This window comes from Hylobates moloch, unplaced genomic scaffold, assembly GCF_009828535.3.
Source record: "Hylobates moloch isolate HMO894 unplaced genomic scaffold, HMol_V3 SCAFFOLD_11, whole genome shotgun sequence".
Lineage (NCBI taxonomy): Eukaryota > Metazoa > Chordata > Mammalia > Primates > Hylobatidae > Hylobates > Hylobates moloch.
This window is the reverse complement of record NW_026652286.1, coordinates 86,439,095-86,466,828: the sequence shown is the minus strand read 5'-3', so window position 1 is coordinate 86,466,828 and position 27,734 is coordinate 86,439,095. Positions and strand designations below refer to the sequence as shown.

Below are 27,734 nucleotides of genomic sequence, written 5' to 3'. Positions count from 1 at the left end.
TGTATTTGTTTGTCATCTCAACTGGTTTATAAACTCCTTTGAGAGTAGGGACTACAGTGTATTCATATTTTCCATGTTTTAGTTCATCTTTGGATAATTGATAGTTGGCTGTACTTTGTTTTAATCATTATTTTGGAGTCTTTAGTGACCCCTTTCCATTTTCATTACCCAGGTTAATAGAAATTAGAATCTACATAAAAATTGCTATATTATCCTTAGAAACCTAGAAACCAAGGGGTTTAATAGGGCCTATTCTAGGATAACTTATGTTATACTAGAAACCAAAGGTTTGAATACAGCCTCCTCCAGAATGATTAAGTCACAGCCAGCCTGATGGTGACGAGAATGGCCAGAGCTAGGAGCTGAGTTAGGGAGGATGCTGGCTGCCAAGACTTGCATAAAAGTGATATGAGATCTCCCCACTAAGCACCCAAGCCACTACCAGCCTTCTTGAGGGAGAATCTAGATGAAAGGGGCAGACAGAGGACCAAACTGGTCAAGAACTAAGCTTCTATATTCTTTCTCCATTCCAAGATGGCTGAATAGGAACAGCTCCGGTCTGCAGCTCCCAGTGTGATTGACGCAGAAGATGGGTGATTTCTGCATTTCCAACTGAGGTACTGGTTCATCTCATTGGGACTGGTTGGACAGTGGGTGCAGCCCATGGAGGGGGAGCCAAAGCAGGGCAGGGCATCGCCTTACCTAAGAAGCACAAGGGGTCAGGGGATTTCCCTTTCCTAGCCAAGGGAAGCTGTGACAGACTGTACCTGGAAAAACGGGACAGTCCTGCCCAAATACTGCGCTTTTCCAATGATCTTAGCAAACGGCACACCAGAAGATTATATCCCATGCCTGACTCAGTGGGTCATATGCCCACAGAGCCTTGCTCACTGCAAGAACAGCAGTCTGAGATTGACCTGCGAGGCAGCAGTCTGGCAGGGGGAGGGGCATCTGCCATTGCTGAGGCTTGAGTAGGTAAACAAAGTGGCCAGGGAAGCTCGAACTGGGCGGAGCCCACCACAGCTCACCAAGGCCTGCTGCCTCTGTAGACGCCACCTCTGGTGGCAGGGCATAGCTGAACAAAAGGCAGCAGAAACTTCTGCAGACTTAAACATCCCTGTCTGACAGCTCTGAAGAGAGCAGTGGTTCTCCCAGCACAGCATTTGAGCTCTGAGAAAGGACAGACTGCCTCCTTAGGCCCGTGTAGCCTGAGAGACAACTCCCAGTAGGGCCTGACTGATACCTCCTACAGGCAAGTGCCCCTCTGGGATGAAGCTTTCAGAGGAAGGATCAGGTAGCAATATTTGCTGTTCTTCCGCCTCTGCTGGTGATACCCAGGCAAACAGGGTCTGGAGTGGACCTCCAGCAAACTCCAACAGACCTGCAGCTGAGGGACCTAACTGTTAGAAGGAAAACTAACAAACAGAAAGGCATAGCATCAACATCAACAAAAAGGACATCCACACAAAACCCCATCTGTAGGTCACCAACATCAAAGACCAAAGGTAGATAAAACCACAAAGATGGGGAGAAACCAGAGCAGAAAAGCTGAAAATTCTAAAAACCAGAGCACCTCTTCCACTCCAAAGGATTGCACATCCTCGCCAGCAACAGAACAAAGCTGGATGGAGAATGACGAGCTGACAGAAATAGGCTTCAGAAGGTTGGTAATAACAAACTTCTCTGAGCTAAAGGAGGATGTTCTAACCCATCGCAAGGAAGCTAAAAACCTTGTAAAAAGATTAGACGAATGGCTAACTAGAATAAACAGTGTAGAGAAGATCTTAAATGACCTGATGGAGCTGAAAACCATGGCACAAGAACTACATGACGCATGCACAAGCTTCAATAGCTGATTCGATCAAGTGGAAGAAAGGGTATCAGTTATTGAAGATCAAATTAATGAAATAAAATGAGAAGAGAAGTTTAGAGAAAAAAGAGTAAAAAAAAAATGAACAAATCCTCCAAGAAATATGGGACTATGTGAAAAGACAAAATCTATATTTGATTGGTGTAGCTGAAAGTGACGGGGAGAATGGAACCAAGTTGGAAAACACTCTTCAGGATATCATCCAGGAGAACTTCCCCAACCTAGCAAGGCAGGCCAACATTCAAATTTAGGAAATGCAGAGAACACCACAAACATACTCCTCAAGAAGAGCAACCCCAAGACACATAACTGTCAGATTCACCAAGGTTGAAATGAAGGAAAAAATGTTAAGGGCAGCCAGAGAGAAAGGTCAGGTTACCCACAAAGTAACCTCTATCTCTCGACAGAAACTCTACAAGCCAGAAGAGAGTGGGGGCCAATATTCAACATTCTTAAAGAAAAGAATTTTCAACCCAGAATTTCATATCCAGCCAAACTAAGCTTCATAAGTGAAGGAGAAATAAAATCCTTTACAGACAAGCAAATGCTGAGAGATTTTGTCCCCACCAGGCCTGCCTTACAAAAGCTCCTGAAGGAAGCACTAAACATGGAAAGGAACAACCGGTACCAGCCACTGCAAAAACATGCCAAAGACCATCAAGGCTAGGAAGAAACTGCCTCAACTAACGGGCAAAATAACCAGCTAACATCATAATGACAGGATCAAATTCACACATAACAATATTGACCTTAAATGTAAATGGGCTAAATGCTCCAATTAAAAGACACAGACTGGCAAATTGGATAAAGAGTCAAGACCCATCACTGTACTGTATTCAGGAAACCCATCTCACATGCAGAGACACACATAGGCTCAAAATAAACGGATGGAGGAAGATCTACCAAGCAAATGGAAAGCAAAAAAAAGCAGGGTTTGCAATCCTAGTCTCTGATAAAACAGACTTTAAACCAACAAAGATCAAAAGAGACAAAGAAGGCCATTACATAATGGTAAAGGGATCAATTCAATTAATTAATCTCAGTAGGCTGGGGTAATATTGCTACTGTCATGGTGCTTGGATGCAGCTTTGCTTTTCTGTCTTTGGCACTCTTTGTACTCTGTGCACACCTCCTTCAAATTTCATGTGCCTGTAGGCTTCTGAACCCCCAATGCTGGCAGATGCATGTCTATGGCCACCTATTTCACTTGGAAAATATTCCAGGGTTTCAAAATGCCATCTTTTAAATGCAGCATATTGCTGATACATATCAAATATCTCTGAAGTAAACAGCATTGCCTCCTGACCTCCAACTCCTGCAGTTACTTCCAGGATCAAATAATTTTCATCTGTTTCTTCTGATGCTTCAGCTGAGTTATTCTTTTTGACACAAAGTTATTTCATTCTCTGCAAGTTTCCTTAAATCTTCATTCTCATGGTGCAGCAAGTGCTCGGTCTCCTGCAGCCTCTGCTCCTTCTCCTTCCGCAGTTTGACCACCACCGCTAACTCGGGCCTCCTGACCTTCAAATGGGCCTCAGACCCCGCCTGGAGCTTGAGGAAGGTCCACAAGGGCCCTCCCTGGGCGAACAGCTCCTCCAGTGATGGGCCACCGGAGCTCAGGGACCAGCAGGCTGGGTCAATGGCCCTGTGGGGCCAGAGCCACTAGGCAGTGCCCCACAGAAAACAGCTCTTCTTTTTTTTTTTTTTCAAGATGGAGTCTATCTCTGTCACCCAGCATGGAGTATAGTGGCGCAATCTCAGCCCACTGCAAACTCCGCCTCCTGGGCTCAAGTGATTCTCCCACCTCAGCCTCCTGAGTAGCTGGGATTACAGGCACGTGCCACCATACCTGGCTAATTTTTGTATATTTAGTAGAGAAGGGGTTTCATCATATTGGTCAGGCTGCTCTCGAACTCCTGACCTCAAGTGATCTACCCACCTCAGCCCTCCAAAGTGCTGGGATTACAGGTGTGTGCCAACGTGCCTGGCAGGATTAACTCTTTTATCATTATAAAATGTCCTACTTTGTCTCTCACAATGATTTTTGTCTTAAAGTCTATTTTGTCTGATATTATGATAGTTATTCCAGCTCTCTTTTGGTTTCTGTGTACATGGAACCTCTTTTTCCACCCTTTACCTTCAACATATTTTGTCTTTAAAACTAAAATGTGTCTCTTATATATAGCATATAGCTTGATCATAGCTTTAAAAATTCATTCTGCCAATTTCTACCTTTTAATTGAAGAGTTTCATCTATTTACATTTAGTGTAACTACAGATAAGGTAGGATTTATGTCTACTATTTTGCTATTTGTTTTTTATATGTCTTATATGTTTTTGTTTCATTTCTGCCTTGTGTTAAACAGTTATTTTCTAGTGTTCCCTTTTAACTCCTCTGTCATTTCTTTTACTATATACATTTTAAAGGTTATTTTCTTAGTAGCCTGATAATTTCAATTAATATTTTAAATTATAACAATCTATTCAGATTAATACCAATTTAATTTTAATAGTATAAAAATCTATGCTCTTATTACTTCCATTCTTTTCTTACTCTGTGCTGTATTGTCATACAAATTATATATTTTTGCACCGTATACCCATCAATACAGATTTATAATTATGGCTTTATGCAATTGTCTTTAAAGTCAGATGGGAGAACAAAAAGAATTACAAACAAAAAAAAATGCCTTTATACTGTCTTTTATGTTTACCTATATACTTTCCTTTACTAGCATTTTTTATTTCTTAATATGGATTCAAGTTACTGTCTTATATCTTTTTATTTCAGCCTAAAGGACTCCCTTTAGTATAGTCATGCATCACTTAATGATGGAGATACATTCTGAGAACTGTGTTGTTAGGTGATTTTGTCATTGTATGAAATAGAGTGTACTTGCACAAACCTAGATGGTATAGCCTACTACACACCTAGGCAATGTGGCATAGCCTATTGCTCTGAGGTTACAAACCTGGATAGCATATTACCATACTGAATACTGAAGGCAATTGTAACACAATACTAAGTATTTATGTATCTAAACATAGAAAAGATATATTAAAAATACAGTATGAAAGCTTCATTATAATCCTGTGGGACCACTGTTGAATATGTGGTACATTGTTGACTGTCATGTGGCATATGACTGTATTTCTTGTAGGACAGGTTTGCTAGCAATGAATTCTCTTAGTTTTTGTCTATCTGAGATTATCTAAATTGCTTTTTCACTTTTGAAGGATAGTTTTGCTAGATGCAGAATTTTGGTTGACAATCTTTTTCTTTAAGGAATTTGAATATGCCATTCTGGCTTCCATGGTTTCTGATGAGAAGCCAACTCTTAACTGTTAAACTGTTGATTGAAGATCCCTTTGTATGTGATAAGTTGCTTTCCTCATGCTGCTTCCAAGAATCTTTCTTGTCTTTGGCCTTAAACAATTCGATTATGATGTGTTTACATGTGGATCTCTTTGATGTATCCTATTTGGAGTTTATTGAGTTTTTTTTCCATGTGCAGATTAATATTTTTCATCAAATTTGGAAAGTTTTTGGTCATTATTTTTTCAAATATTATTTCTGCTTCCTCTCTCCTCTTTATTGGATTCTCATTATACACACACACACACACACACACACACACACACAATATATATATTTTTGATGTTATCTCAAATGTCTCTGAACCTTTGTTCATTTTTCTCCATTCTTTTTTCCTTTCTATCCCTTAGACTGTATAATATCAATTTACACATCTTTAATTTACAGATTCTTTCTTCTGCCTGCTCAGATCTGCTGTTGAGCCCCTCTAGTAAATTTTTCATTTCAGCTATCATACTATTCAACTCCAGAATTTATATTTGGTTCTTTAAAAAAATATATGATTTCTATCCCCTTGTTGATATTCATTACCTGATAAGATATTATTCTCATACCTTTTTCTAGTTCTTTGGATATGGTTTTCTTTAGTTCTTTGAATGTATATAGAATAGCCAATTTAAAGTTTTCATTTTATAAGTTCAATATATGGGCTTCCTCAGGGACAGTTTTTATCAATTATTTTTCCCCCCTGTGTATGTGCCTTACTTTCTTGTTTCTTTGTGTGCCTCATAATTTCTTATTGAAAACTGCATTTTAAATAACATAATATAATACAGCAACTTTGGAAATAAGATTCTCTCCCTTCCTCAGGGTTTGTTGTTGTTGATGTTGCTTCTTTGTGTGTTTAGTGACTTTTCTGAGCTAATTCTGCAAAGTCTGTATTTTTTGTCATGTGTGGCCACTGAAATCTCTGCTTAGTGTTCAGCTAATAATTAGACAGAGAGTGCCTTGATGCTTGGAACCAATAAGTCACCTTGTTTTTGCAGAGTGGCTCTGTGGGTATGTTGGGACATGCCTTCAACTCTCAGACAGGACATTGACAACTCCACCTTAGCCTTGCTGCTTGTGCAGAGCCTTAAGCTTAGCCCAGGGTGAGAGCTCAGGACCTTCCTTAGTTTTTTCCTGCACATGTGCACAGCCCTGGGCATGTGCACCCTCCTGTGCATACATATGGCTTTCTATATTCCTTGGGATATTTCAGAGCCTTTCAAGGCCCTTTCTAGATATTTTATTCCCCCAGATTTTCTTTTTAAGATTTTTGGTTAGCTTATTATTATTATTTTTTTTTGCCTCAACTGTTATCCATTGTTTTAGGCAGTCACAAAGTCCAACAATTGTCTCTAGTTGTTTTCAACAAATACCCTTAAGGAAAAAGCTGTTCGCTCCAGGCAAGCTTTGAGACAGGTGAAATAAAGACATTCTTGCAAATGGTATCTTCCAGGGAACCACTAGACAGGTCAAATAATTACAAATCTCTGGGATTGAGGCTTTGAAGGAACTCCGAGGCTATTCTACCCCTTCTTGTAGCTGCCAGGCTGCTGGTTTCCGTGGTGATTGTGGTTTGTTGGTTTTCAAGGCTACTGCAGAGTTGGGGTGAGGGGGATGGAATTGGAGCAAGTTAAAATGCCACAAGGCTCACTCTTCTTACTAAAATTATGTCATTTTTTCCTTGAATGAAGACTTCCCAGATTGCTATAAACTTTTGATTGATTTCCAGAGTTCTGAAAAAATTGATTCTCACCATTTTTTGCCATTTTTCTCATTGCTTTTAGGGAGGAGGGAATTTTCAGAGAATTTTACTCCTACCATTTTCATTGACATTACCTGCAGTATATTTTAAATACCCTTCTTTGTGATTGCTTTGTCACTTCTCAAAACTCAATTCAAATGTCTCCTCCATTGCAAAGCCCTCTTCTTTGTATCCTCAGTGCAGCTATTCCTCTATTCTCCTATACCTCTGGGTTTATGCCTTTGTTATTTCACGTTTCATAATAACAATTGCTTACATCTGTTTCTATCCCTTTTTCCAGTCTGTAAGCACCCAGTCTGTGACTTGTTCATCCCCCATGCCCAGGCTAGTTTCTGACACACAGTAGATACTCAGGTTTGTAGTCTGAAGAGTATTGTCCTGGGAGACCTCAGAACCTAGCCAAGGGCATCTGAGTTCCAGCCGCCATTTCTCTCCTTCTCCTTCTGTAATTCACAGCTGACCTCTGTCTCTTCATTGTCTTATGTGTGCTCTGGTGTGATGACCATAAGTTCAGAGTTGACACACTGAGTGTATGATAGGGTTTGGATCTGTGTCCCAACCCAAATCTCATGTCAAATTATAATCCTCAATGTTAAAAGTGGCCCCTGATAGGAGGTGATTTGATCATGGGAGTGGATCCTTCATGATCAAGAAACCTTCATGATTCATCATCCACTTGGTGCTATTCTTGTGATAGAGTTCTCATGAGATCTGGTTGTTTAAAAGTGTGTGGCACCTCCCCCTTCTCTCTCTTGCTCTTGCTCCTGCCATGTTAGAGGCCTTGCTCCCCCTTTGTCTTTCACTATAATTGGAAACTTCCTGAGGTCTTCCCAGAAGCAGAAGTCACTGTGCTTCCTGTACAGCCTGTGGAACCGTGAGTCAATTAAACTTCTTTTCTCTTGAAATTATCCAGTCTTAGGTATTTATTTATAGCAGTGCAAGAATTGACTAATACAGTGTATAAGGAAAATAGGGAGCAAAAAGTTAAATCCTGTGTGGGTGACATTCAGCAACAACAACAACAATAATAGCAGCTACTGTTTGCTGAATACAGTCTGTGCTAGACACCAGGTTATGGGCTTTATGGGCAATATCTCAATGAATTCTGACATCAACCCTATGAGGTAGGTACTATTATCCTCACTTTACAGGTGAGGCTGAGTAAGGGAAGTGGGAGAACTGAGGTTGGATGAAGGCCTGACTCTAAATCCTATATTCTTAACTGTCCCATCTGAGGGGTTTTTGAGCAGCCAATTGGAGGAAAGGAAGCCCCATCTGCGTTTACCTTCCCTAGGACCTATTCTGCCTCCTTGTCTAAAGAGATGTGACTGCTCCCAGGTGTGTTTAGCCCCGTGTGGGCTCAGCTGGATCACCTTGTGCTTTGAAACAAGATAGCACTGAGGGCTCCTGCTGCAACTGGCTCCCAGGGCAGACAGGGGTAGAGGCCCACTTCCCTGGCACTGGGGTGACAGATGTGGCCCTTGGGCAAGGGGTGACAAAGGTCTTCCATCATCACCCCAACAATTCCAACATGGGGACAGCCCCAGACTGCTAGAAGAGCCAACCCACATGGAGGTGAGATAAAATCCAGAGGGCTCAGAAATGTTTCAACAAATGCTAATATCGGTCTCTCCAATACAGCTCTGTCAGCAGGAAGGGAGAATTCTGCCAGCATGCATGCATGGGGCACACTTTTTGGCACAAGGGACCTTGTTGCTAAGCAACAGTAGTTGGCCTCCCCTCCTCCCCATAACCTTTTCCTCTGTTTCTGAGTTTCCAGTTAGCAGATAGGAGGGGCTGGGGTTGCCTAGCCCAGCCCAGCCCTTGTCTCCCTTTCCTGCAACAAGGGGCCTATTCATGGGTCCTGAGCAGAGTTCATTGTCTCTGTGGCACGTGTCTGTGTGAGTGTTGGAGTAGGGATACAGGGAGGGGCCATGTGTGAACCAGGGAGACCTCATCTTCCAACCAAGCTTGCTGGGCTAGCTTTAATCAATGCTGGCCTGAGAACAGGAGCAGAACGCTGCCTAGTAAACCCTGAGGCTTTACAACAGTGCCACTGACCCCTATGGTAAGGCTATGCCTCTGTGCCATCCCTGCTGTGGCCTCTCTCTCTTTCTTCCTCTCTCCCTCCTCTGCCCTTGGGATTCTAGGCTGGTGGAAAGAGCGTCCTGAGGCAGCTCTGGTACAGGGGCTGAATCCTAGCAGGGGCCCCGTGTGGCCAATTTCCTGTTTCCTCCCCAGGGACTGCCTTTTACTATCCTCTTTTGTCCCTCTTAGATCTATCAAGTGCTTTGCACATATGCGGTGCTCAACAAATCATTATTACATTGAACTTCCACTCAAAAAGAGGAGCAAGGAGTCCTATAATTTTAAAGGCCATTTTTTTTCTAGGCTAGCACATGAGCTTGGGCAGTTGAATTTTGAGTTGGAGCAGTACATGAGGTGAGGCCAGTTTGTTCAGAGGCTGGGTTTAAAGCCAAGCCTCCTTGGTACTGAGGCAGAAGAAAAGACTGGCCATGCTCTGGAATTCTCTCTAGATCAGGTCTGCCTCTCCACTCAGAGGGACATCAGCTCAAGAGCAATCACACAACCCCAGAAAAGAAATCCAAACCTCACCTTCTGTTGCTGCTTCTCTACTATCTTATGGTGCTTGACTGGCTCTCCCAAGCCTGCTGTCCTCCAGCCTCACTGCCTGTGTCCTGTGAGTCTCATCTCTAGGCACAAGAAAGAATGTGTGTGGTTTGATACAAACCATGACCTCTGTTTCTCCTGGAAAAGCAAGGCCTGCAGCTCTTGGGAGGTCCAGTCCTATAGGTCCTGGGCTGTGGCTGATGTAGGGAATAGGGAGGTGGGGCTGGTACCTCTTTCTATAGGCAAAATGTTGGGGCTGCTGCCCTGTCTGTGAGCTGAACTGGCATGGGTGCTCTGGGTCCAGTGGAATGATTTTCGGGGCAATTTGGAGGTGACTGACCTAGGTGAGTCTGACAAAGTCTTTCCTTCCTCCTGCCGGAGGGTTAGGAAGACAGTTCAGTGGAGTACGAAGGCATGACTGGGGAGGTTTTGGTGTGAAAAGAACATTTCATGTGACACATGAAAATCACATTTAAGCCAATGCTTTCCTGCAGTCAGCATTTCAGGCTTTTATCCTCATTGGGTACAACCCTATGTGTTGACAGGGAAAGATGCAGGGGAGACAGCAGTCTGCAGGGGAAACAGGAGTTGCTTCAGTTTTGAGAGATCTTATCTACCCTACTGGATTATAAATTTTAGGGGGAAGTTTCCACAGCTTAGGTGTAGTTCTATTAATATTTTTATACTTAACATTTGTATTGGGCTTTACAATTTTTAAAGCCATTTTAATTCACGTTATCTTATTTGTACCTCCCTCTGTCTCTCCCTCCCCCCTCCCTTCTTTCCTTCCCTCCTTTAATGTACTTTAACTGAATTCCCACTTTGTGCCAGGCCCTGTGCTTAGCCCTGGGATGCAAAAACCAGTGAGAAAGGAGAAAGAAGGAAGTAAATGAGCACAATATAGGGCCCAACAGGTGCTGTATGCATAGAAGGAAGCTTCCTGGAGAAGTGACGTCTGTGCTGAGTCTTGAAGGGTCAGTCGGAGTCAGTTACATGGGAAAGGGGAGAGCAGGTGCAAAGTCTCTCTGTTGTGGGAGTGCCTGAAGGCACTGAGGTATGGCATGCATGTCAGTGTGACTCCAAATTTTGCTGTGGAGGGAGCAAGTGCTGGCAGTGAGGATGGAGAAGTGAGGCAAGGCGAGATCATAGAGGACTTTGTGAGCCATGCCATGGAGTTCTGGTTTGATCCTGAAGGCCACAAAGACTCGTGGGGTAGAGATGGGGCTCACATGCTCATATTTGCCTTTTAGAAAGATTACTCTGACTTTTTGGCATGGAGAATAACAGAGAGAGACAAGATACTTGAAGAGGGAGATTATTCCTTGGGAAGTAGGAGTTATTACTCTTATTTTACAAATGAGAAAACTGAAATTTGAAGAGATGGCCTGAGTTTTGTCCAAGTTCACATAGTGGGTTGCAGACTTAGCTTTGAACTGTCTGGTGTTTTTTTTAAGATCTTATTTTCATTACTCCTCTTCATGGCTCATGAACTTCAGGCACACATATGACTTACTCTGCTCTATGCTTTCTTATCCCCATGCCTTTGCTTATTCAATCCTTTTTGTCTGGACTGCCCAATCCCCATTATATCAGCTTAAACCCTCTTCATCCCTGTGGGCCTGTCTCAGAGGCTGCTTTTTCTAGGAAGCCTTCTGTGATCACCTCAATGAGAAGTAAGCTCTTATTCTTTTGAATGATGATGGTAGTGTATTAGTCTGTTCTCACACTGCTATGAAGAACTGCCTGAGACTGGGTAATTTGTAAAGGAAAGAGGTTTAATTGACTCATAGTTCTGCATGGCTGGGGAAGCCTCAGGAAACTTACAATCATGGTAGAAGGGGAAGCAAACGCACTCTTCTTCACATGGTGGCAGGAGAAAGAAGTGCACAGTAAAGGGGGAAAGCCCCTTATAAAACCATCAAATCTTGTGAAAACTCACTCACTATCATGAGAACAGCACAGGGGAACTGCCCCCATGATCCAATCACCTACTATGAGGTCCCTCCCCCAGTGCGTGGTCATTACAATTCAAAATTACATTCAAAATGAGATTTTGGGTGAGGGGACAGCCAAATCATATCATTCTATCCTGGTCCCTCCCAAATCTCATGTCCTCATTTCAAAACACAATCATGCCTTTCCAACAGTCCCCCAAAGTCTTATTCCAGCATTAACCCAAAAGTCCAAGTCCAAAGTCTCATTTGAGACAAGGCAAGTCTCTTCTGCCTATGAGCCTGTAAAATCAAAAGCAAGTTAGTTACTTCCCAGATACAATGGGATACAGGCATTGTGTAAATACACCTATTCCAAGTGGGAGAAATTGGTCAAAACGAAGAGGTTACAGTCCCCATGCACGTCTGAAATCCAATAGGGCAGCCGTTAAACCTTAAAGTTCCAAAATGATCTCTTTTGACTACATGCCTTATATCCAGGTCATGCTGATGCAAGAGGTGGGCTCCCATGGCCTTGGGCAGCTCTGCCCTTGTGGCTTTGCAGGGCACAGCCCCACTCCTGGCTGCTTTCATGGGCTGCAGCTTTTCCAGGCTTACAGTTCAAGCTGTTGGTGGATCTACCATTCTGGGGTCTGGAGGATGTTTGTCTTCTTTTCACAGCTCCACTAGGCAGTGCCCCAGTGGGAACTCTGTGTGGGGGCTCCAACCCTACATTTCCCTTCCATACTGCCCTATCAGAGGATCTCCATGAGGGCTCCACCCCTGTAGCAAACGTCTGCAAGGGCATCCAGGTGTTTCCATACATCCTCTGAAATCTAGGTGGAGGTTTTCAAACCTCAGTTATTGACTTCTGTGCACCCGCAGGCTCAACACCACAAGGAGGCTGCCAAGGCTTGGGCTTGCACCCTCTGAAGCAATGACCTGAGCTGTACCTTGTCCCCTTTTAACCATGGCTGGAGCTGATGCAGCTGGGACACACAGTGCCATGTCCCAGGCTACACAGAACAGGGGGTCCTGGCCTGGCCCACAAAACCATTTTTCTCTCCTGGGCCTCTGGTCCTGTAACGGAAGGGACTGCTCTGCAGGTCTCTGACATGCCCTGGAGATATTTTCCCCATTGTCTTGGTGATTAACATTTAGCTCTTCATTACTTATGCAAATGTTTGCAGCAGGCTTGAATTTCTCCTCAGAAAATGGGTTTTCTTTTCTGTCACATCATCAGGCTACAAATTTTCCAAAATTTATGCTGTGTTTCCTCTTGAACACTTTGCTCCTTAGAAATTTCTTCTGCCAGATACCCTAAATCATCTCTCTCAAGTCCAAAGATCCACAGATCTCATGACAGTGTGGCGATTCCTCAAGGATCTAGAACCAGAAATACCATTTGACCCAGCAATCCCATTACTGGGTATATACTGAAAGGATTATAAATCATCTTACTGTAAAGACACATGCACACATATGTTTATTGCAGCACTATTTACAATAGCAAAGACTTGGAACCAACTCAAATGCCCATCAATGATAGATTGGATAAAGAAAATGTGGCACATATACACCATGGCATACTATGCAGCCATAAAAAAGAATGAGATCATGTCCTCTGCAGGGACATGGATGAAGCTGGAAGCCATTATTCTCAGCAAACTAACACAGGAACAGAAAACCAAACACCACATCTTCTCACTCATAAGTGGGAGTTGAACAGTGAGAATACATGGACACGGGGAAAGGAACAACACACCCCGGGGCCTGACTGGGGGCAGAGGACAAGAGGAGGGAGAGCATTAGGACAATTACCTAATGCATACGGGGCTTAAAACCTAGATGACGGGTTGATGGGTGCAGCAAACCACCATGGCACATGTATGCCTATGTAACAAACCTGCAAGTTCTGCGCATATATCCTGGAAGTTAAAGTAAAATAAAAAAATAAAAAAAAAGAAAGACTATATGTCACATGGTTTCATTTATATGAAACTATAAAAAAGGGAACTCTAATATACAGTGAGAGAAACAGAACAGTGATTTTCCAGGGCTGTGGGTTGGGGAGGAGTTAACTGCAAAAATGCAGAAGGAAAATTTCTGAGGTGACCTTCATGTCCTATATTTTGACTGTGTTGGTCATGTGGGTGTATACCTTTGTCAAAGTTTTGATCTGAGAACCTAAAATGTAATATTTTGAATGTGCATTATGGGTCAATAAAGTTGAACAAAACACCGCCCCCCCACCAAAAAAAAACCACCAAAGTTCCATAGGTCTCTAGGGCAGGGGCAAAATGCTTCTAGTTTTTTGCTAAAGCATAGCAAGAGTCACCTTTCCTTCAGTTTCCAAGACGTTCCTCACCTCCATCTGAGACCATCTCAGCCTGGACTTCATTGTCCATATCACTATCAGTATTTTGGTCAAAACCATTTAACAAGTCTCTAGGAAGTTCTAAACTTTCCCACATCTTCCTGTCTTCTTCTGAACCCTCCAAACTATTCCAACCTCTACCTGTTACCCAGTTCCAAAGTCACTTCCACATATTTAGGTATCTTTACAGCAGCACCAATTTACTGTATTAGTTTGTTCTCACACTGCTATAAAGAATTACTACGAGACTGAGTAATTTATAAAGCAAAGAGGTTTAATTGACTCATAGTTCCTCATGGCTGGGAGGCCTCAGGAAACTTACAATCATGGCAGAAGGGGAAGCAAACATGTCCTTCTTCACATGGTGGCAGGAGAGAGAAGTGCAGAGTGGAGAGGGAAAAAGCCCCATATAAAACCATCAGATCTCGTGAGAACTCACTCACTATCATGAGAACAACATTTGGGAACCACCCCCATGATTTAATCACCTCCCACGAGGTCCCTACCCCAACACATGGGGATTACAATTTGGATTACAGTTCAAGATGAGATTTTGGGTGGGAACACAGCTAAACCATATCAGGTAGTTTAGCTGAACTTTCCTTCTGTCACTTAACATATTGTGCTTTACATGACTTATCTTCAGGACCAGACTACAGGTTCTTTGACACAGTCAGAGTGGGGGGTGGTCCACGTTGGTTTATTCTGAACTCCCTATAGTGTCCCCTATAGTGACCTGTGCACTTGGACCAAATATCTATGGAATGAATGAGTGGGTGGGTGGGTGCATTGTGGAGGGGCACTTCTTCCTCTGATATAGGAGAGAATGAAGAAGGGTGGGATCTTGAAGCTGAAGGAGGGTGTTGAGGGACTTTAGCAGATGCCTTCAATGTTTATGGAAGATGAAGGAGTGGCTAGGAGTGTGGGCTTTGGAGTGGGCCAAATCTGCATTCAAGTATTTGCTACTGGCCATGTGAGAGTAAGGTCAGTGGGGTTAGGGGCCGCAGGAGGACACAGGGGAGACTGGCAAGGTATTTGTGGGAATATACAGGGAGTCTCCAAGATGAGTAGAGGTTTACAAGTGGCAATGGAATCACGACTGGGGTTAAAGAATGGGGACTTGGACTGGGCTGTGACTTCTCTCAGCAGTCCTTGATGTGGGGATCCTGGGTGTCTGGCCCTTGTTTCCCCAGAGCCTGATGCTGGATGACCAACCCCCTGTGGAGGCCCAGTATGCAGAAGAGGGCCCAGGACCTGGGATCTTCAGAGCAGAGCCTGGAGACCAGCAGCATCCCAGTAGGCCAGACTGGGCCATAGGGGAATGACAGGGTGGGGACAGTGGAGGGCAATCATCCTACATTCCCCAGATCCTCCTTGGGGTCAGCCCCACATGATTGATGGTGAGAGGCTGTCTCACTCTTCATCCCCAGAACTGCTTCTGCTCCCCATTTCCCACTTTAGGGATTGAGTGGGATTTGTGGGCTTCAGTGATCAGGCCCTCTACATCCTCCCCTGCCCCCACCCCCTCCCTAATCTGGGCTGATGGGGCAGAAGGAGGTGTCCTGTTGGAGCTCTGTGGGTGCCTAGCCCCATGGTGGTGACTTAGGGTGAAGTAAGGCAGGCTGGCAGGAGCAGGGGACCCAGATACCCCTCTGCCCTTTCCCACAGTTTCTCAGGCGGTGTGCTGGCGTTCCATGCGACGTGGCTGTGCAGTGCTGGGAGCCCTGGGGCTGCTGGCCAGTGCGGGTGTTGGCTCATGGCTCCTAGGTCAGTGCTGGGGGCCCTTCTCTGGTGTGGGGGAGGTTGGAAGGGAGAAGCAGGTGCTGAGCAGGTGTTAAAGGTAAATGGGACAAGTGTCTTCCTCAACTACTCTGTGCAGACAAGGGGAGAAAGGGTGAAATTACAGCAGGAGGGATCTAGGCTCTACATAAAGAAGAACAGTGTATGATCCAAGGAGGTCTTAGTCAGACTTTTTCTGGAAATCTTTCCCAGTGAGAGAGACACAGAGAGAACACACACAGAGACAGAGACATACTGAGAGACAGATAGAGAGAGTGAGACAGAGACAGAGAGAGACAGAGAGAGAGAGAGAAAAGGAGAGTCAAAAAGGCAGAGATAGAGGCTGAGGCCGAGAGAGATGGAGCGCTATGCCCCTCCTCAGCAGGTTGGTTGGGGAGCTGCCTGAGAGCAAGGTGGCTGATGAGGAGGTCAGCACCTTGACCCTCTCCTTTGGAAATCAGACCCTTTCTCTTTGTTCTTCTCTAAGTGCTGTATCTGTGTCCTGCTGCCTCTCAGCCCATTTCCGGGACCTTGCAGGATGAGGAGATAACTTTGAGCTGCTCAGAGGCCAGCGGTGAGGAAGCTCTGCTCCCTGCACTTCCCAAAACAGGTGGGCTGCACCCCTAAGGCTATGGGCCTCCCTCCCCAGCAGGGACCTGTCACAGCTGGGGGCAAGAGAACCGACACTGAAGGGCCATCTGTTCACTGCCAACCATATGTGTTTCCCTTCTCTAGTGTGAGGGTGGTGACAAGATGTCACCTTGCAGAGGTGATCTCTGATTTGGGGCTTTCAGCATTCCCTGAGGACTGTCCTGATCTCTAGCTGGGGCAAGGTCCGGAGACTAGGCTGGCAGGAGGGACGGAAACTTGCCATTTGGGGCAGAGTGAGCCAGGGACGTGGGGAAGGAGGGATCAGATGTGTGTGTGGGAGCCCATGTGTGACCAGCAGGGCCACCTAGGGACCTGGGAACATCAGCCCACCTCATCCCCACTCTCCCTCTCCTGATTGTCCCCTCCCCTCCAGGTAAGAGTTGGGGATCAGAAGGTACAATGCTGTCTAGAGGCTGGGGCTTAGAATAACCTCATTAGAATAAGGTTGGAGTCTGTCTTTGACTGTGTGACTTTGGGCACATTACTTCTTGTTGCTTCTGTTCCCTTCTCCATAAAATGGAAATACAAATATTTACTGCATAAATTTTTTAAGGATAAGACAAATTAATCTAAGAAAAGACATTAGCACAGAGCTTGTGTAGTAGTCTGTTTGGTTTGCTGTGACTAAGTACCACAGACCGGGTGGTTTAAACCACATTTATTTTCTCACCATTCTGGTGGCTAGAAGTCCAAGATCAAGGTGCTGTGGAATTCAGTTTCAGGAGAGAGCTCTTTTCCTGGATTGTAGATGGCTGTCTTCTGCCTGTGTCCTCCCCGGGCCTTTCCTCTGCTCTTGAGGAGAGAGGGAGCTCTCTTCCTCTTCTTATAAGGACATTGGCTCTACTGGATCAGGGCGTCATCCTCGTGACCTCATTTAACCTTAGTCACCTTCTTAAAGGCCCTGTCTCCAAATAGTCACATTGAGGGTTGGGGCTTTAACATATGAATTTGTGTGTGTGTGTGTGTTTGGGGGCGGGGACACGGGTCAGTCCATAACAGCCTGGAAAAAGCATATACTCAACAACCGGTAACTATTATTATCACAAGATTTGAAATCAGAAGACCTGGATTTAAGTCCTGGATCCATCATTTCCTGACCCTGTGATCTTGGGGAAGTTGCTTAAACTCCATGCCTTAGTTCTCCTTCTGCAGAATGGAGAGGATGGCAGTACTCATTGCACAGGGCTGCTGTGACAATGAGTGGTAGACCACACTTAAAAGCACTTGGTTAAAATAGAAAACTGAAATGCTCTACCAATAGGGGTGATACTGCTCTTGGGACTGGTCTCACTCCCCGGGGAGCAGGGAACTTGGCACTAGGTGACCCAGATGCTGTCATTAAGGCCTCTTCAAGTACTACAGAGTCCTGGGTCCAGATCTTCCTGTCCCACCCTACTACCATCCTCTCCCATGTGGTTTTCGTGCTGTGATTTCAGTATCTTTCAGAATAAACAGTGAAGACTTCTTGCTGGAAGTGCAAGTGAGGGATCGGCCATGCTGGCTCCTGGTCTGCCATGAGGGCTGGAGCCCCGCCCTGGGGCTGCAGATCTGCTGGAGCCTTGGGCATCTCAGGTAACAGGAGTTAGATGTGGGTCCTGTGAAGGGGGAGGCCTGGCTGGCGTGGGATGGGAGTTGGAGACCTCTATCTGCCCATCACTGGTCAATGTGCTCAGGAAATGTCAAGAGGTCTTTTTGGCCATCTTCTGGCCTCTGGGCACAATGGTGCCCCAGCCCATTTTTCTGTTTGGAGTATTACTGCTTTTTAACAAGCATAAATCCCAGCAGTAGTCATTATCACAGTCTTGCGGTCACTATACTAGTATTATATCTCGTACACATTCCAGTTATGATTTCCTCCTGTTCTATTCCCTTCTTCTGCCAAGACTCACTCACCACAAGGGAGTAAACCTCACTGACATCAAACTCACCAGTTCCCAGGAGTTTGCTCAGCTATCTCCTGGACTGGGAGGCTTCCTGGAGGAGGCGTGGCAGCCCAGGTAGGACTACTGAGGCTGTTAGGTGAGTGGGGTCCCTTACTTCCTGGTGGTCAGTCCAGCAAAAATCTCCTTTCTTGGGATACCGGTGGTGAGGACACTGGTGGTCTAAGATAGGAGGACAAAGAGGAACATTTCCTAGTTAGAAATTACAAACTCAGTTCACGTTAGCCCTGTCTGTCACCACTTCACGTCTGCTATTTGCCCTTCACAAGAAATGTAGGGTTGGTTATTATTGTCACAAGATGTGAAATGGTACTCGTTGCCATTTTACAGGTTAGGAAACTGAGGCTTAATAAGTTTAAAGAGTCTTGTCCAAGGTCACATACGTAATAAGCAGTCAAGTCAAGCCTTGAAACCAGGCTCCTGTCTCCAAGCTAAGTGCTCTCTGAATCCTGCCACTCATTATTTGGATAACTCAGATTATTTCAGGAGAGAGATGGTTGAGTTGCTCTGGCTAAGAGTTGCTTGTAGTCTGGAGAGTCTCCTAGAGAAGAGGGCTGTGGAATGGAGCAGCCCCTTCCCCAGATCCTGGGGATGGTCTGGTATGATTGGGGCACAAGCAGAGAGGGTCTTTGTGCCTTCCTAGGCTTCCTCAAGGTGCCTATCAGCCTCCTGGGATAGAAAGGTGGGCACCCCCATTACCACATTACCAATTTGAACTGTTCCTTCAGGCCCCTCCTCTCCAGCTCCTGTGCTCAGGAATGTGGCTGGAGTTGGGAAGGTTCTGACTGGGCTCTTGTCTTGGATACCTGAATGGGAAAATGGAAGTAGGGGTGGGGCTGACTCCTCCAGGAGAGCCAGGAGGGCTGTGGATTTGGGAAACTAGGAGAAACTAAGAGGGTCTAGACATTGGACTGCCAGGGGCAAGAGGTGAGTAAAGAAAGAGAAGAGAGTTTTGGTCAAAAAAGGAACTAAGAGCTAAGAGAGAAGAGGGGAAAGAGGAGAGCAAGAATATGAATATGCAAGGCCCAGGCAGAGGGACCAGGGTGGAGAATACAGCACACCTAGGAAGGCGCATGGGGTGAAGAACCCTAGTCACGCACACACTCACCTATCCATTCATTCATTCATTGAGTGTGTATTCATTCAGGACACTTAGTGGGAACAGTGTGGCTTTCTCATCTGTAAACACGCTATGTCCCAGTTGATCTGCAAGGACCGTGAAGTCCTTCTGTTGCCCTCTGGGAGACTAGGCAGGAGGTATGCTCCTGTCCTGGGGACCAGTGATGAGGAGGGGTCTGAGTGTTTGGGTGGGGACAGGAAGGAAATGGTGGTATTCTTCAGGCTGTGGCTACATGACAGCCTTAAGAACTATCCACCACCCCCACCAGCCTCCCCCATTCTTCACGTCCTTGGATGTGTGTGGCTGCAGGGCAGCCCCTGCCCAGCTTCTTGTTGGTACCTCTGTTTTGCAGGAACAACTGCACTTCTGGTCGAGTTGTTTCCCTCAGGTGCTCTGGTGAGTCATATCTTGGTCCAGGGGAGGTGGTGGTGAGAGGAAGGGGTGTTCCCCCTGCCTCAAGTGTGGAAGAGCCCTATGGTGAGGCTCTGCTGGGCCTGGGGTAGGGTTCTTGCCCACCTGCCCATCTGCCTGCCAGGCCCCTTCTTGCAGTTGCTGTTCTGCCCCAGCAGAACCCTTTCTAAGCCTCCATCATGTCCCTCACCAGCCACAGATCTGGGCTGATGATCTCCCTCCTTCACTACCTGCCACTCTCTTCCTTGGCCTCTGACACCAACTCTACCTTCTGGAGAGCCCCAGAGGTGAAATTATTATTGGCTATTGAGTGACCTGTTAGCAGCTTCAGGAAACTAAGGGCAGATGGTGAGTCAGGTACCAAACGGGAAGCAATCTGTGGAGTTCCTTTCATTGGTCTTCCCGTTCATCTACCTGTTTCTTCTTCTGTCCATTCACACATCCTTCCACACACCAACACTTCGACCTTTACTACAGGACGGGCATTCTGTTAGATACTGGGGCTCCATTAGTGCAGATACAGTTTCTGCTCTCAGCGGGCCCACAGCTGGATGGGGCAGGCAGGGGTGAAATCAACACTTCTACCTTCCCATCCCCCATACTTAGGACCAGGAATAAGAAAGGAGAGCTGTCCACACTGGCTCTCTGGGGCTTGGCACTGGGCCACACTCCCTGAGAGTTAGGACCATGCTGACACTCACCTCTCTCTCTCTTTCTATCTCACCCATCTCTGTTGGCAGAGTGTGGAGCGAGGCCCCTGGCTTCCCGGATAGTTGGTGGGCAGTCCGTGGCTCCTGGGCGCTGGCCGTGGCAGGCCAGCGTGGCCTTGGGCTTCCGGCACACGTGTGGGGGCTCTGTGCTAGCGCCACACTGGGTGGTGACTGCTGCACATTGTATGCACAGGCAAGTCTCTGCGGCTGCTGAGGACAGAGAGCCTCAGTTGCCCTTTCTTTTTGGCTGTTGGTATGTCCTGTATCAAATGTTCATGTCCAACTGTCTCCAGCTTTTTGCTCCAAAAGGGTAAGACTGGTGTTTGTGAAGTTCTCCCATTCAGTATCAAGAACAGATCTGCACAAAGAACAGTAATAATATGAAGATTTGTTCTTTATATTCATCAGTTTTTTTTTTTTTTTGAGACGGAGTCTCACTTTGTTGCCCAGGCTGGAGTGCAGTGGCGCAATCTTGGCTCACTGCAACTTTCACCTCCTGGGTTCAAGCGATTCTTGTGCCTCAGCTGGGCACCACCATGCTCAGCTAATTTTTTGTATTTTTAGTAGAGATGGGGTTTTCGCCATGTTGGCCAGACTGGTCTCGAACTCCTGACCTCAGGTGATCTGCCTGCCTCGGCCTCCCAAAGTGCTGGGATAACAGGCGTGAGCCACCGTGCCTGGCCTCATCAGCTTTTAAGTGTTAAAAATACTTTCACATTCACAGCACCCTGTGTTTCTTCAGGCTTATCTTTGGCTCAATCATTTTCCATGTAACTATTTGGTTAATATGTTTCTTCCCCTTTAGATGGGAAGCTCTGCAGGAGCAGGGACTCTCAGTCTTATTTACCACTAAATCTCTTTGTAGATTTATCCGCTGCTGTGTCCCCAGGGTCTAGAACAGTCCCTGGAATATAATAGGTGCTTAATAAATGTGACTTGGAGGAATGAATGAATGATGAGTGAATGAGCTCTTTGATCTTCTCTGGATGCCGAACAGGGCAGAGAGTGTAATCCGCATTTTACTGAGGCTGGGAGGGAGAAGTGCCTCTCTCATGATCACACACAGTAAGTTGAGAGATAGGACCAGGAGAAGTTTTTCCGACACAAGGCCCTCTATGTGTTTGTTATAAAACTTGGAGGGAAGTTATGCAGGAAAGAGGGAGTGATGGTTGCAGATGACCCATAGTCTTCTCTACCCATCAGTCCTGGAGCATTTATTAAGCACCTACTGCATGCCCAGTGTCTTGCCGGCTGCTGGGGTGATAGTAAGAGGCATAGTCCGTGGGGTCTGGGAGCTTACCACCTGCTGACGGCCCCCCCACCAATGGCTGCTCTGGCCAGCTTCCTCCACCTGCTACCTCGCTTAGGAACACCTCTTCTGCCCCTTCCTTCCCCGCTCAGCAGGGCCCCTGTGTGCAGTTTCAGGCTGGCCCACCTGTCCAGCTGGCGGGTTCATGCGGGGCTGGTCAGCCACCGTGCCGTCAGGCCCTATCAAGGGGCTGTGGTGGAGAGGATTATCCCACACCCCCTCTACAGTGCCCAGAATCATGACTACGACGTCGCCCTCCTGAGGCTCCGGACCCCTCTCAACTTCTCAGGTGAGGCACTGGCTTGAGGGTGGGCAGGCTGGAGACTATGGTGAGAGAGGGCGGGGGCTGGGTGGGAGAGTGGTGAGCTGATTTCTGAAGTTTCCTCTGAACACCGTAAACCTTAAAACATTCTATTTATTTTGGGACTGTAGTGAATTTTGGCATCACCTGGTTCTGAAATTGTTATCAACTCTTGTACAGGCTCTTTTGGGAAAAGAGGTTCAGACCCTTTTCATGGCTGAGCTGCAGGTGGGCTTTGCCTTGAGGTCCGAAGCAGCTGCCCCATCCACCAATAGGCTGCTCCACCCCTGTCCCCAGGCTAGCCTCAGGTCCTAGCCATTTGGTGCCATGTTACAGTTTATGAGATACATTTTTTCAAATATCTTCTCTTTCAGTCCTTGTAACAACCCTGATAGGTAGATGAAACAGGTAGATACAGACAAGAGCACTGCAGTGTCGGGAGGGAAGCAACTCTCTTCAAGGTCATGTGGCAAACAGTTCCTAAGCCTGATGCCAGGGCTCCTCCTGCTGCTGCACCTGCCCTAGAAGGTGAGCCCAGGCTGGAGCCATACCAGCAACCACTCTCTCTCCCCAACACACATGTGCATGTGGGCATTCACCTATGAACACACACACACATGCACTCACACAGTCACATGCACATAGACTCACACACGAGCATTCACACATGCTCACACATACGTGCTCACATGAACACACTTGCGCACACACACCACACACACAAACATGTACACTGTACACACACATATACATTCACATATATGTAACACTCCTCCATCCCGTCATCACCTGTAGCCTTAAGTTTCCCAAATAACAGTCATTGCCATACACATTTCGCAAATTTTATCACATACGTGAACTATCGTTCAACAGATAATATTTCTAAGGCTGGGCGTGGCAGCTCATGCCTGTAATCCCAGCACTTTAGGAGGGCGAGGTGGGCAGATCACTTGAGGTCAGGAGTTCAAGGCCAGCCTGGCCAACATGGTGAAACCCCGTCTCTACCAAAAATACAAAAATGAGTTGGGCGTGGTAGCTCATGCCTGTAGTCCCAGCTACTCAGGAGGCTGAGGCAGGAGGATCACTTGAACCTGGGAGGCAGAGATTGCAGTGAACTGAGATCGTGCCACTGCACTCCAGCCTGGGTGACAAAGCAAGATTCCGTCTCAAAAAAAAAAAAAAGAAAAGGAAAGAAAACTTTCTTAGTTGACCGAAATAAGTATATTTAAAAGAAAAATACTACTATATTAGTATCTAAGTAGTACATACTACATTGGTATCTACTGTAGTAGTATTTCTCTTTTAAACATACTTATTTAGTTATAATAAATAGTATATTTACTATATAGCATAGTAAGTAAATAGCATATTTACTATTTAAATATACAAAATAGGTAGAGTAAATAGATAATAATTAGTATCTCTAGCTAGAGAACCTATATTACTTACCTAACTAGAGAACCTATGTTACTTATAATAAATAGATACTAACCACAAAAATATGCAGCATGAAAAGAAATCAGTGTGGAAGTTATAGGTAGCCGAGTCTGCTGCAGAAGTTGCTGCACCTGGGCGTGCTGTCTCCTGTTTGGTGGGAAGATAGCGGGCAGTAAGAAAGGCACAGACCAGCACCAAACGAAGTCTCTCTCTGTGAGGTGGTTAGAGGGACTGAAAGAGAATTGAAAAGGACCTGTCACTCTCCCCAAGTGAATGCTTTACTCAATGGCGTGCCTATGTACTACCTAAAATCATGCATGGCTGCACCCATTGGATATGCCACATGTTTTTGGAAACACTGTCCTCATTAGAAGTTGGGTACCCATGGCCTGAAAGAATTTTCACCCCCACTCCATCCCCAGGTGTGGGGAGGGGGGCAGCATGGGCCCTGTGCACCCCTAGGGGGCTCCATGCACACTGCAGTCTGCATGCTGTCCTCTGTGACAGGGGACCCCAAAGATGGGACAGTGCCCCACTTGCATAGCCATCTAGGAGGCCTGGCTGGTGGAACCCAGAAACCAGGACTGTTTGAGAAGGGGGGTGAGGAGGACCTGGCAGTCCTGGGTCCTTCGCCCAGGCTCTGCAGTGGGGGAAGCCAAGCCTGACTGGGAACCAGGACCATGTGCCTCTCTACAGACACTGTGGGCGCTGTGTGCCTGCCAGCCAAGGAGCAGCATTTTCCGAAGGGCTCGCAGTGCTGGGTGTCTGGCTGGGGCCACACCGACCCTAGCCATAGTGAGTCAGCTCCCTGGGCCCTCGGTGCAGGAGCGGGTGTGGGAGGCATTCTTCACAGGGTGAGGCAAGGCCACATCCCCCGGCCACATGACAGTGCCAGCCCTGTTTTTCCCTGGCATCACCCTTGGCCAGGCCTGGGGGCTCCAGTCTCCCCTGCTTGGGCCTTTCTGGGGAGAATGTCTACTGCAAGTTTTCCCTAAACCCAGACCCTTTTACTCCCCGTCCCCTTGTCCCATGAGCGCCATGGTCTCACAATTGGTGTATGTGTGAGTCCTCCTCCTCTTCCCACTCCCAGCCCCCACGTCTGATAGCCTACTGCTTCCTTGCTCAGGGTCCACAGCTCCCAACCTGGGCTCGCCTCTTTGGGTCTCCCTGTCTCTGGGACTTTTAATTACCTCCCCTCTTGCTGTTCTGCCTGCCTGGGCCTTGCTTTGTGCCCTACAGTTTTTCTCGGTGTCTCTCATAGCTTACAGCTCAGATATGCTCCAGGACACGGTGGTGCCCCTGCTCAGCACTCAGCTCTGCAACAGCTCTTGCGTGTACAGTGGAGCCCTTACCCCCCGCATGCTTTGTGCTGGCTACTTGGACGGAAGGGCTGATGCATGCCAGGTGTGGCCTGTGGTGTCTGGGGTGAGGGTGGGGGTGGAGGTGGGGGTGGGAGGGAAGGGGGCTTGCTATGACTTGGCCCCCTGCCCTGGTCTGAGCTTGTCGGTGGTGTGAGACAGCCTCTCTAGAAGGAAGGGCACTTAGGCAAGTCTGGAGCCCATGCTAAGGGTTTAAGGAGGGGTGAGGCCAGCAGGTATCTCAGCTAGAAGCAGGAGGGGCCCAGTAAGGAGATTCCACTTGCCATAGTGGTGTGGTACTCTCCATCAGGAAGAACTAACTGGCTGTTTCTCTGTGTCTCCATGCCTGGATCCCTCAGGGAGATAGCGGGGGCCCCCTGGTGTGCCCAGATGGGGACACATGGCGCCTGGTGGGGGTGGTCAGCTGGGGGCGTGGCTGTGCAGAGCCCAATCACCCAGGTGTCTACGCCAAGGTAGCTGAGTTTCTGGACTGGATCCATGACACTGCTCGGGTGAGTGTGGGGGCAGGAGTAGGGCAGGGAGGTTTCTAAAGGACCTGCCCTAGAATGCAAGGAACCTTACCCCTTAGGCCCGGGCCCTGCGGGGGGCTGGGGAGGGGCCTAGGACATGTTCCCCAGAGTGAGTGGAGGAAGAAGTGAAGCTTAAACATTGAATCCATTGGATTTCTATCAATTTAAGGATGAACTGGGTAAGAGTATGCCTGAATTTGTATCCCAGATCTACCATTTCCTGTGTCGACCTTTGGCAAGTTTCTAACTTTGGTAAACCTTAATTTCCTGATAATAACCATCATGGCTACTTATATGCTATTGTTATATGCTATTAAATAAGACCCGTACAATGCCTAGCACAGTGCTAGGCTTAGAGTGAGTGATCTGTAGTGTTTTTTGTTTTTTTTTTTTGAGATGGAGTTTTGCTCTTGTTGCCCAGGCAGGAGTACAATGGCGCAATCTCAGCTCACTGCAACCTCTACCTCCCGGGTTCAAGCAATTCTCCTGCCTCAGCCTCCCAAGTAGCTGGGATTACAGGCATGCGCCACCACGACTGGCTAATTTTTTGTATTTAGTAGAGATGGGTTTCACCATGTTGGTCAGGCTGGTCTTAAACTCCCGAGCTCAGGTGATCCACCAGCCTTGGCCTCCCAAAGTGCTGGGATTACAGGCGTGAGCCACCGCACCCGGCCTATCGTGTTATTTATGTGTATATCTGTTACCATCATTCATCCCTGGTCTCTAAGGCAGTTACTAGTGGTCACATTCCCTGCACTGTGGAGAAAGCTCAGCATTTAGCAGTTCGGGTTCTGCATCTACATAAATTGTGTGACTCCGGGCAAGCCACTCTCCTTCATCTGTTCAATGGGAAGGCCAAGTGAGATAATGTGTATAAAAACACATTACTGGTCGGGTGGGGTGGCTCACGCCTGTAATTCTAGCACTTTGGGCGGCCGAGGTGGGCGGATCACGAGGTCAGGAGTTTGAGACCAGCCTGGCCAACATGGTGAAACCCCATCTATACCAAAAATGCAAAAATTAGCTGGGCATGGTGGCACGCACCCAGCTACTTGGGAGGTTGAGGCAGGAGAATCGCTTAAACCTGGGAGGCGGAGGTTCCAGTGAGCTGAGATAGTGCCACTGCACTCCAGGCTGGGCGACAGAGCAGGACTCTGTCTCAAAAACAAAACAAAACAAAACACAACAAACATTATTTACATAAAGTATTTTACAAATTTAGGGGATGATCATGAAAAGCATCTTCCTCTAAGGTTGGGCAGGGGTGGGGGTTGGTACATAATACATTTGGAATTTACAGGGAATGTATGCATTAATCTTCTCATAGAAATCTCACAAAAAATCTCGAGCAGCAGATATTTTTAGCCCCATTTGATAGGAGTGAAAATCAAGGCCCTGCATGGTTAAGTGATTTACTAAAATGAAAGTCACTTGGCTAGTGTAGAGCCATGCTGTGAATCGGTTCCTTCCCCTTTTGGTCTAGGACTTCGTCCTCTGAGTCCTGCTGTTTCCCCCAGTCTCACTGCACACCACTGCCTCATGCTTCCTGGGGCCTCCAGCAGCTCCACTAATGGAGGAGAGGCAGTAGCCTCCGACGTGCAACGCATGGACCTCCCACTACTGTGCGTGAGGAACAGTCACCACCCACCGGCCAGCCACCCAGCCGCCAGGTCTCTCCTCTTGGGCCCTGATTTCAGAGTCCTCTTTCTCACTAGAGACTCAATGACAGAAGAGAGGCTGGGGCTCAGTTGGGCTTGCTGTGGTTGCTGAGGGATGAGGGGGAGGAGGAGAGAGATAGGAGCTGGAGATGAAGAGGCTCCTGGAAGCAGCAGGAAGCCTGCCCTTCTGCCCTCTCCCCTCCCTGCCCCTGTGTGAGTCTTTTGGGAGGGTGCTGGGAGGTGCCCCCAGTCCCACCTTTTCCCTGTGCTCTCAGGTGGGCTAAGTGCCTCCCTAGAGGACTCCATGGCTGAGAGGCTCCTGGGCAGATGGGGTCAAGTCTGGGCCAGCCCAGATGAAGCCTACGGGAGTCAGGACCCTCTCCACTCTCCCTCCCCACTCCCCTTCCTGTTCTTACCTGGCTCTGGCTGGCCCTGTATGGGGTGGGTGCACTGGAAAACAAGAAGGTTGGAGTTGGTCTAGGACGTTGGTTTTAAATGACAGTTCTGTGAACTGGTCCAGGGAGTTCTGTTATTAAAGTGATATATGGTCTTGGTCCAGTTTTCTCTGTCTCCCTCTCTCTCACTCGCACAAAGA

At 46.9% G+C, this 27,734-nt stretch overlaps 1 protein-coding gene and 1 pseudogene across 4 annotated transcripts; one reads left to right on the top strand and one right to left on the bottom strand.

Annotated features, from left to right (window-relative positions):
* TMPRSS5 (transmembrane serine protease 5) lies at positions 1-27,734 on the top strand. 4 transcript variants are annotated; one of them, XM_058446867.1, is made up of 13 exons: positions 1-617; positions 15,129-15,231; positions 15,604-15,702; positions 16,202-16,324; positions 17,802-17,937; positions 18,249-18,362; positions 19,778-19,821; positions 20,577-20,739; positions 21,966-22,144; positions 24,290-24,388; positions 24,855-24,997; positions 25,311-25,463; positions 26,965-27,734. In XM_058446867.1, exons 2-13 carry the CDS (start codon positions 15,135-15,137, stop codon positions 26,977-26,979), a joined length of 1,365 nt encoding a protein of 454 aa, XP_058302850.1. In that variant the 5' UTR covers positions 1-617; positions 15,129-15,134; the 3' UTR covers positions 26,980-27,734. The 4 variants fall into 4 exon arrangements, with proteins under 4 accessions (XP_058302850.1, XP_032023327.1, XP_058302851.1 ...); XM_032167436.2 differs by lacking the exon at positions 1-617 and adding an exon at positions 8,978-9,064; XM_058446868.1 differs by lacking the exons at positions 1-617; positions 18,249-18,362 and adding an exon at positions 8,992-9,064.
* LOC116476206 (peptide chain release factor 1-like, mitochondrial) lies at positions 2,820-4,016 on the bottom strand (annotated as a pseudogene).

Bases quoted from the DNA above. Each gene is read 5' to 3' on its own strand.
- TMPRSS5 (XM_032167436.2), top strand. The intron at 20,740-21,965 runs GCAAGTCTCTGC...CCCTGTGTGCAG, and splicing joins GCTGCACATTGTATGCACAG to TTTCAGGCTGGCCCACCTGT. The intron at 24,998-25,310 runs GTGTGGCCTGTG...TGGATCCCTCAG, and splicing joins GAAGGGCTGATGCATGCCAG to GGAGATAGCGGGGGCCCCCT.